Source organism: Borostomias antarcticus (assembly GCF_949987555.1).
Source record: "Borostomias antarcticus genome assembly, chromosome: 20".
NCBI lineage: Eukaryota > Metazoa > Chordata > Actinopteri > Stomiiformes > Stomiidae > Borostomias > Borostomias antarcticus.
In genome coordinates, this window is record NC_140253.1 from 1,164,278 (window position 1) to 1,175,055 (window position 10,778).

A 10,778-nucleotide genomic window follows, 5' to 3' on the forward strand; every position below is an offset into this window, starting at 1 on the left:
TCTCTCTCTCTCTCTCCCTCTGTCTCTCCCTCTCTAGATCGTCACCATGGGACACCCATGCTGTTGGAGGGGGTTCGTTGTCTAGGAACAGAGAAAGACTGTGATTCAAAGCAAAGTGACCGGAAAAGGATATGACCCTCTGCAGCCACCGTCCCATATAAACTGTCCATAATGGAGCTCAACCAGCACTGACATACACACACTCAAGCTTTATGACTAGCCATAGAAATGTGCAGACAGAAACTGCACAATACTGTGTGTGCATATCCTGACACACACACACACACCTCTCTGAGCAGCTGTGTATTCAGCAGGGCTGTATCTGTCCATGACTGTCCCCTCAAAGCCACAACGTGACAAACGCAGCATTCAGAGAACAGATAATGTGATATTTAATCTGGTGGCTCTGTTGGACTTCTTTAATGACCCTCTGCTGTAGTTGCACAATACACTATAAACAATCATAACTGTGCTGGGCCAGAGCCTGAAGTGAGTATGAATGTGTACCCAGTACCATATACATACAGTAGAGCTGTGGTCCTGTACCCAGGCCCATATACATACAGTAGAGCTGTGGTCCTGTACCCAGGCCCATATACATACAGTAGAGCTGTGTTCCTGGCTACACCTCAGCTGGGCCTGATGTGAATATGCGTGTGATCGAATTAAACTGGGGTGGATTTGAACCCTGGTCAGGGGTGGATTTGAACCCGGTTCAGGGGTGGATTTGAACCCGGGTCAGGGGTGGATTTGAACCCGGTTCAGGGGTGGATTTGAACCCGGGTCAGGGGTGGATTTGAACCCGGTTCAGGGGTGGATTTGAACCCGGGTCAGGGGTGGATTTGAACCCGGGTCAGGGGTGGATTTGAACCCGGGTCTCCTGTGGCGCAAACACCGCTCTGACCAGCTATACGCTACCGAAAAGCTAGTGATTCTGTGACGCAGCCGTGCGTACGTTATTTATACGAGTAGAGTTTGGGTTTATACGGCTCAGCTGGATTACATGCAGTATGTACTCACATGCAGCTGTGGTCCTGGTTTCACCACCGTGGTCTCCATGGCTCTCTGCTTCTCGTCCGAACCATCGCTCTGCGACACAAGCCAAGTAGCTGCCTTATATAAATCACTACGTATCTAATCAATCACACTGCCGCTGCAAAATGGATGTTATTATATACAGTATGTATATGTTTAATCACATATAATGAATTAGCCAATATATGTGAATATACTGTGGTGTTTGTTTAAATGTGATGTGTAGTTGATTAGCGTACTGAATATCACTTGTGCGTGACCGTGTGTGTGTGTGTGTGTGTGTACATCCTTAAGTTTGGATACTTTAGGCCTTCTAAAGTAGATTTTGTTTTTCCTAAATGTGTCAGTTACATTGGAATAGTACATGACCTGTTTTGTCTGTTGGTTTCAGTAAAACTGCACTATGAACTAAATTGTTTTACAATTGTAAATCGATGGCAATAAAGAAAAATAGCTGTTTTATCTTGTCTTTGTGATTGAATGGTAAGATGGAGATGAACTCAGGAGTTTGGTATAATAAAAAACAATATGGCAGAAAATGAATCGTCCGAGTCGAGGCCTATCCCAGGCTTGGATAGAAGGCCGTCAATCAGACCCTGTTCAGACTTGGTTTTAGAATGTGTTTTGGACGATCAGATCACAAGTGAACAGTGCTAAATACAAGTGTAAACAACCACTAAAACGCATTGTGAACTGTTTACTCAAACCACTTGCAGAGCTGGTCTGGGATGCATTTGACCACATAGCTAGTCTAAACGATAATGTGTCCCCGACAAGGACTTAAAGAATTCTGGAATGTTTGAACCGGGCCTCATTTTCGACCTGTGATGTTTTTGACTGATGGAGAACATTTTCAGTTAATTCCATGCTGTAGATGGCTTTGGGTCGTTCCAATTTCCACTGCTGGCTAATAGTGCAACACAATGAAGTCACATTAGCCTGTCCAAAAAACACCCCCAAACACCCAAAGCGCATCCTTTGAGCTCGGGAGAAGATGTAGCGGATCTGTGCTGCTGAGTACATCCAAGAACAGAGCATCTAACGTGCAAAGACAGTAAGGACTTTAAAGGAGTAGTAAAGGGAAAATGCATGTTTAGCCCTGTTTTAAGGTTACTTATGATCATATACAATGGTTCAGATCAAAACGTTGACAAAACTAGCACTTTTGAGAAAGTCTGATAATTGCTCTACCACCGTTTTGGTCATACAATGGATGTGGACGGGCACCTTGAAAAATCATTCAAAAACATGTTAAACTCAATTTCAAAGACAAGAAACTCACCGAGACTCAGCCCCTGAGTGGGCTAGAGACACACGGTCTTCACTGGTGGGGGCGGGTAGGTGGCCCGGAGAGGGATACACTTTCCCTGACCGGCTCTGACCTGAGGGGGCGGAGTCTCACCACCACGCCACTGTCCACGCCACGGACCCCACAAATCAGCCTCTGAGTGGGTTAGAGACACAATGTCTTCGCCGGTGTGTTGCCCGGTCCATAGTAGTTCTAGCAGTAGTCGTTACATACAGCTGCAGCAGCTAGCCCACCTCACATTTTCTCCAGGAAATGTAATTTCTAGTTTTTTCTAATGTTTTCATTTCGGCTGACCACAACAAAATTACTGGGTTGTTTCACTTCATACTTATACCTGTATTAGTAGGCCCATCAGAGACTCAAATGTATTATGCAAAAACAATTAAAAAGTTCGTTTTGCAAACGTGGACCCCTTTAAAAAAAAAAAAATCTAAAGTCAATGAGTCAAACCCATTGATTATTGATTTCACATGGGACTGCTGTGTGACGCGCACGCGGGCAGGAGTGAGTGAGTTACTATGGAGACAACCGTCCGTTACTATGGAGACAACCGTCCGCGTGCAGTTATATTTAAAAAATAACGGCTCAAAGTTCTGCTCTGAAAACCTTTCACTGTTCTGCCAGCCGTCTGTCAACGGTTCTGGGGCTATTTGGTAGATAGAAATGCCTCAAACGCAATGAATATCCAAAACCAACATATCAACAACAGGACTGTCAGCAAAACTTTACAACATAGAATGCTATTTTATGTTTATCCCTAGCTAACTGAAGCTATTACGTGCTAGCGAGTAGCTAGCATGCTAATGTTAGCTAGCGAACGTTAGACTTTAAAGTTGCAGAGTAATGAGCAAAACGGGGACTTTTTAAATGTATGAAAATGATGGAAGAACGGACGCGTGTGTTCAAAGAAGATATTGGACAAAGGAGGTAGAGACTGTCGAAGAAGAACCACGCAGATGGATGCTGCTAAAGGTAGGAGGATGTTTTGGTGATTTGGTGACAAACACACAACGTTCAGATCACGTCTTAATAACGTCCGTGGGTCCTGAACCCCGTGTGTTCGTCTGCTGGACCCCTCAATATTCACACGTCTGGCTCGGACCCCTCTAAGACGTCTGTGGACGTGCAGAACGGGTCCAATATCTGAACGACTAAAAAAACATTCATTCTGGCTCCTAATTGGATGTCTTTGGACGTCCGAAAAAGACATCTAAAAGACGTCTTTTAGACGTGTCTTTGCTCAGTGGGTAGTTTCTCCAAAGGGATGCACTAACATTGTTGCTGACGAACTGTCTGTCACACCTGGTTTGGGATGTTTTTTCGCTGTATGGTTGGGGCCATTCATATGTTCCCAGGGTCCTCCTGAGGTACTGTAGGATGATGTTTTGATGCTGTATGGTTGGGGCCATTCATATGTTCCCAGGGTCCTCCTGAGGTACTGTAGGATGATGTTTTGATGCTGTATGGTTGGGGCCATTCATATGTTCCCAGGGTCCTCCTGAGGTACTGTAGGATGATGTTTTGATGCTGTATGGTTGGGGCCATTCATATGTTCCCAGGGTCCTCCTGAGGTACTGTAGGATGATGTTTTGATGCTGTATGGTTGAGGCCATTCATATGTTCCCAGGGTCCTCCTGAGGTACTGTAGGATGATGTTTTGATGCTGTATGGTTGGGGCCATTCATATGTTCCCAGGGTCCTCCTGAGGTACTGTAGGATGATGTTTTGATGCTGTATGGTTGGGGCCATTCATATGTTCCCAGGGTCCTCCTGAGGTACTGTAGGATGATGTTTTGATGCTGTATGGTTGGGGCCATTCATATGTTCCCAGGGTCCTCCTGAGGTACTTTAGGATGATGTTTTGATGAATATGCTGCCGCCGCGCAGTGAAGGTCCATCAGATATATCCTCTTTTGTTATGCACGGTTACTTCTGACAGAAGAATGCAGTGATCGATGATGCCCAGAATGGATGCTTCCAGGTGGGGCAAACTAACTTTATGAAAAGCTAACTTTAATGTTAGTTGCTTTTCAACGCTACTACATCACTCTATTTTTCTTTTCTTTAAAAAAACAAACGTTTTGCTTGTGATGATACAGTATTGATATCTTTGGTCTGGCAAGATATTTCTTGTGAGGGCGTGGCTTTTGTTCGATGGCTTTGGAGTTATCTGTCATACCTGGTCTGGGACTTTTTTGGGCAGGATGGCTGTGTTGTGTTGTGTTGTCATTCCTATGCAGGGTCCTGTATTCCCCAGGCAGCTCTAAATAGGGCCTAGCACATGAATGGGAACCTGAAAAGGATGTTCCCCGGCTCCCTTTTTTGCAAAGACATACTGCAATGTAACCATGCTGGTTCCGGTGATAGCCGTGTGTTTGGGGTTGTGCTTTAGATGTGCATGTGTGTGGTCTGGCCGTGGTTTGGTCTGGTGCGACTAGTTGGCCTAAGGATTTGTCCATTGTTCGGCTTCTGGTTGGATTTTTCTTTGTCCTTAGTATTGTTATGGCCCTGGTGCAGTTGTTTATTGGGGCTCCATCCAGCAGGACCCAGCAGCTGTAGCGTCCTCTAGGCCCTGACCTCAGCTACTCCACGGCCGGGGGAAGCCCGACTGAGAGACTGTCCACGCAGAAGGATACAGCTAAAGGTAGGATGATGTTTTGGTGATTATGCTGCCGCCGTGCCTTGAAGGTCAACAGACATACACATTGTCGTCTGGTTATGCACGTCTGTTTCTGAGAGAAGGATGCACGCAACCAATGATTGTTGCGGACGCCCATAATGGATGCTTCCAGGTGGGGCAAGCTAATGCTAGCTCATGAAAAGCTAATGTTGGCTGCTTTTTCATACATCACTATCTTGCCTGGTTTTCAAAACATTTTGCGATGATACAGTATTGATATACGTCTGGCGAGACGTAGGCCTATGTCTTAGGGATTGGCGATATGGCCAACATATGATTTTTTTTTTTTTTTCAGTGTTAAATGGACGAGTCACAATTTCAATCAATTTTTCTCTGTTTACATGAATGGACTCGAGAAAACATGATTAAACAATAGTTTCCTTTATTAGACTTTAGTCAGAGAGTGTGAGAATAAACAGTGGTACCATTTAGTGGCATTCAAGTAGGCTATGTCATTCAAGTAGGCTATGTCATCAATTTCTGGGGGCCTAGGCCTAGATGTCCTACAACAGGTTAGGATAATGAAAATGGCACAAATAATAATAATAATCATAAACTTTATATGAAACTCAGCACAGGGAAGGTAGCATAAAAAGATCAAATAAAATAATAAAACAATTACAGCAACAACAAGAACAAGGAGTAAATAAACGCTTTGATGTACAAATGAGTCTTAAGACGAGATTTAAAAGTAGAGACAGGGTTGGCTAGTCTCAGATCCTCAGGCAGGGCAATCCAAAGGTTAGGAGCACTAACTGCAAACGCCGTTCATTCCTTCATTTATTCATTCATTCATTAAATAAAAGATCGATTTTGGGATTCATGAATCGATTCTGAATCATTTGATTCCGAATCAATTCAGAATCGATGAATCGATTTTTTAAACCCAGCCCTATTACCTAGTGAGAGAACGTCTGGCCAAGTGGGCTGGGGCTGACGTTCAGGTCATAGACCCCGTTTACACTTTGCATTAAAATGCATTGCATTTATTTTCACTCAGATTTTTATGGATGGTTAATGAAACACTAGTGAAAGTATGAATTAACTGGGGGAGAATATCTCAATATCACAATATCTTTAGAGCTCTGTGAACCAGCTAGCTAACTGACCTACAATAATGTCAAGCAAGCTAGCTGAGGCTGTCACTCCTGTCTCGGTGTCTGATCATATTACTGTCACATTTATTTGGGAAAAATAGCTGGTTAACATAAGTTTGCTGGCAATTAGTTTTGACAACTGGACAGTTGATATGTTGCACAACAAATATACAGAACAAGTTCACGTGTAGTCATGTTGTCATTAACACTGAGATAAACCTGCTCCGGGGGTGGTTTAAATATCCATGTTTAGACTGGGATTAGAATTACTGATGCTACAGATTTGAATTTAATCTAGGTTTAAATGGAAATTAAACTGTGATTGCCAGAGGGTTAAATTTAACCAGGATTAATTGTAAAACCAGGTTAAACTAGGTTTAAAGTTTGGTGCAACTGGATTAAAAGATGAACCTTGTTTAGACCTAGTTTAAGAGTTCATCCTTGTTGGTGCAACCCATCTTATGTCTGCCAGATAGAAAATGGCTGACAAGGAGGGAGAGTTTGAAAGTCAATCATTAACTTCACCTTTGCACTTTCTCTTTCATAGCTTCATTGTGTGGCGCAGGCAAATGCTTTTCTAATTGATTTTACATGATTTGTTAGAATTTTTATAATAGGTTTATCAACGTCTCTCTCTGCCTGTTCTCGTACTTCCTGGATCAACTTTTTCAGCAAGTCTTTGTCTTTACTAGTTTGTTTCACCTTCACATTCAGGTCATCTATCTCTCTCTGTTTTTCTCTCAAGTTATCGTCTTTTATATCCAGTTTCTCCAGCAGACACTCTAACTCTAACATTAGTTTTTCCTTCTCTCTCTGCTCCTGTTCGTAGCGTTGTCTCAGTTGCTCCTCTCTCCTCTTGATGACGCCCTCCACCTGTTGGTACATGTCGTTGGTGTAGTACTGCCCTCCGTTCTCTTCCACCATGGCTGCGACCTTCTTCATCAGCTGGTTCACTTGCTCTCGGTCCTCCACATTCTCATTGTTGAAGACGTGGTACCTGTTTCCACACTCCTTGATGAGCTCCTGCAGATCTGGGCCTCCCTTTTGGATAAAGTCCCCTATTTCCTGTCCTTCTAGTTTGTCCCCATGGCTGAAGAGGACCATGGTGTGTTTTATCGCCGCTTCTCCAAAGATGCTCTTGGCCCTGACCAAAGACATCTGCTCCTCCTTTGTGAAGCGTCCGATGGTCACGACCAGCAGGAAAACATGGGGTCCAGGGGAGGAGAGGGTGATACACTCCACCAACTGCTTCTGGACAGAGGACTCTGATAGCTGGGTGTCAAACAGGCCTGGGGTGTCGATGACCATCACCGTCTCCTCTGTCCCAGTACTACAGTGTCTGGTCACAGACTCAGCAGAACAATCTACCTTGAACTCCTCTCTCCCCAGGATGGTGTTTCCTGATGCACTCTTCCCTGCTCCAGTCCTCCCCACCAAGACCATCCTGACTGATGACAAAACTAAACATTAGACTGAACATTCAATTCAAGACCCAACCTTGGAACACACCATAGTGCACACAGTATTACTACTGCTTACGACTGAATTAAGGTGTTCAACAAGCCTGACATCAATGAATCAATATTTTATTTTTGTGGTGTGTGCAATTATTATATAATTATCTTGTTATCAAAATAACTTACATGACATTGGAATCCACATACTGGAACTAATCTTCCGTTGTCCACCAGGAGGTGCTGCTGTAACATGAGACCAAAATGGGTTCGGAGTTATCTAAAATAACTGAGACTCAACAAGTTAGTCTTCAGGAAGTGTAGAACTAGTGCACAGCATAAAAATGTGTATCAGCCGTACTCTGTTGGCTTGGCTGTTCCCTCAATAGTTCAGGCATACTATACAATACTTAAACTTTCAAATTGTTAATTCCCGTTTCTTTCTCTCATTTGAATATTTTGCCATATATTTTCAATGTAATCTATTACTTTTAAGGAATAATCTGAATTGTTTTGGAATTACATTTTTTGATACATTTTGCCTAATAATCATAGCTATTAGCAATAGACTAGCTGCTGTGTTGAGGTGGGATTTTATAATGGGCAACATGAGTTTCAGTTGTACTTGCAATAATGTAATTCTTTTGAACATGTTATGAAATATTATAATTATTTCTATTCTTACTATGATAAGACAACACTTACAGTCATGTTCTCCCTGTAGTGAAGTTGCCATCATCACAGTCAAGGTTGTTTTCAGACAAACGCTGTTCTCTGGTTTAACAGAATCCCTTACAGAATAATACAATAGGACATAAAATGAACTGCGCTGAAAACCTATCTCTTGATCAATGATCTCAAGGGGCGTTGTCTTGGCAGTTTTAACATTGAGTTCCTCCCATTTTGCTATCATTGTTAAAACGTTGCAGTGAGCTGGGAAATAGATTAGCTGAAGGTAGATGGGTAGGTACGTCAGTAAGCAGGTAGTTGGTACTGTAGGTAGGTAGGTACTGTAGGTTGTACTGTAGGTAGGTGGTAGGTAGGTACTAGTAGGTAGTTGGTAGGTAAAGTAGTTGTGTAGTTGGTACTGTAGGTAGGTAGGTACTGTAGGTTGTACTGTAGGTAGGTGGTAGGTAAAGTAGTTGTGTAGTTGGTACTGTAGGTAGGTAGGTACTGTAGGTTGTACTGTAGGTAGGTGGTAGGTAGGTACTAGTAGGTAGTTGGTAGGTAAAGTAGTTGTGTAGTTGGTACTGTAGGTAGGTAGTTGGTAGATAGGTTGGTAAGTAGTTAGGTAGGTAGGTTGGTAGTACAGTACGTACAGTACTTAGTAGGAAATTGCACTGTTAACATCAAAGAATCACCATCAAGATTGAAATACAAGTTACAATGCACAATAAGAAATGCAGATGTACTGAAAACAAGTGCCTAACGAGGGATAGATTCCTTCGGATGACTACTGTAGGTTGTGCAGACCAAGGTGTGCAAGATTCAGGATTCAAATTTCAATTGTTAATCAAGTTAGTTGGTAGGTAGTGTTTAATCTTATAGCCTCAGCACCTACTAAGCTGAAACTCACTCTCAGAAGAAGCGCTGACAGTCCCTCCAAGAGGCACCTCCCTATTGGCGCAACTATCAGCTTGTCCACCTTAAAAGCGGGAGAGCTTATCGAACGTGGGTTCGAATCCCACCCTGGACAAGCCCTTAACATGGGTCGAACTGTTGAACACAATGAAGATGAGATCAGACGGTACACCCCTATGTACCTCCCATCCCAGTCATGGTCTCTTTAACCCACTCCCCTCTGGCAGGAGACTGCGTTCAATCGGGGCCGTGTCCACACATCATAAAGACAGATTCTTTCCCACGGCCATCAGACTCATTAAGAAGGCTTGTGTCCCCCCACGACGCGCCCCCCCGCCCCCTATACCCCCTGCTCCACTTGCACACGACCTATGATTGTACCACATACCTCAACGGCACACACATTGCACACACTATATAACACCGCTCATCCACCGTACTGGAGGAGGGGGTTATGAACATGCCATAGATAATTATAAGGAGCTGATGGTGGAACAAGAGTCCCCCAACCCCTAACCTCCAGGCGGAGGAAATTGAGATGGTGGACTCTTGGGAGTGCACTTGAACAACAAACTGGACTGGGCAGACAACACTGAGGCCCTCTATAGGAAAGCACAGAGCAGACTGTTCTTCCTCTGAGGCTCAGGTCCTTTGATATGTGTAGCAGGCTTCTGCGGATGTTCTACCAGTCTGTGGTAGGCAGCGCACTGTTGTTTTCCATAGCTCGCGGGATGGGACGGTTTGAAATTTTCATATCACGATTATAGTGACCAAAATTATCACGGTTCACGGTTTTATCACGGTTAGGGATGGGTCTCGTTGATTTTTATCGATACTGATACCATTATTGAGACTGCTTAACGATTCGAGTCTTTATCGATCCCACTATCCAACCTGGTCTCACCCGGCAGACGTCAGAATTCGACGTTTGTCCATCGCCTCCAAATGACATTTTTAGATGGCATCAAACGTCATTTTTAGACGGCATCATACAAATGATGCAAATAACGTATGTTAATATTTTGTTCCTCCCATTTTGTTGAACACAGTGTTAAAACATTGCAGGGAACTTTCATGTTGCAGAAGTTCTCGGATGACTCCTCTATCGCGAGCTGCATCAGTATTCACCCTTTCCTCATTAACAAAATGGAGCAGGTGCTCATTCAGGCCTACTGCAACTCCCTCCTTGCCGGGGCCCCGGCGTCAGCCATTACACCCTTGGAGCTTGTCCAGTAAGCTGCTGCTCGCCTTGTGTTCAACCACCCCAAGTTTTCCCACACAACTTCCCTTCTCCGTTCTATACATTCATCATGTTGTTTTACCTTTTTCAATTTGACCAAAAATGTTTTTTATGTTTTTTATTTTCAGTACTCAATTTATGTTTTACTTACTTTCTATTCTCTTACTTTCTGTTCTCTTTTACCATTATATGATCTGTTCTGTTTTATTCTCTTATTTATATCTACTATTTTAACTGTTTTTAATTATTCTGTAAAGCACCGTGTGCTACATGTGTTGTATGAACAGTGCTATATAAATAAAGTTGACTTTGCCTTTGAATAAAGTCTTAGAGGTGGGGTACGCACTTGAAGGATGACATTATAACTACCATCATTACATGT

At 43.3% G+C, this 10,778-nt stretch overlaps 2 protein-coding genes across 2 annotated transcripts in view; one reads left to right on the plus strand and one right to left on the minus strand.

The window, feature by feature from the left end:
- Window positions 1–135, plus strand: part of adisspa (adipose secreted signaling protein a) — a gene marked incomplete at both ends in the record, with an annotated part of 4,014 nt that extends 3,879 nt beyond the window's left edge. Inside the window, one exon of the mRNA XM_084454409.1 lies at window positions 38–135. Coding sequence (XP_084310535.1) covers window positions 38–135 — 98 coding nt within the window. The remainder of the gene's footprint in view (window positions 1–37) is intronic.
- A 6,535-nt stretch (window positions 136–6,670) lies between these two features.
- LOC311322342 (GTPase IMAP family member 7-like) lies at window positions 6,671–7,564 on the minus strand (the record flags this gene model as incomplete). Its single annotated transcript, XM_084454410.1, has 1 exon — window positions 6,671–7,564. One exon carries the CDS (start codon window positions 7,562–7,564, stop codon window positions 6,671–6,673), a length of 894 nt encoding a protein of 297 aa, XP_084310536.1.
- Between the last annotated feature and the right edge of the window lie 3,214 nt (window positions 7,565–10,778).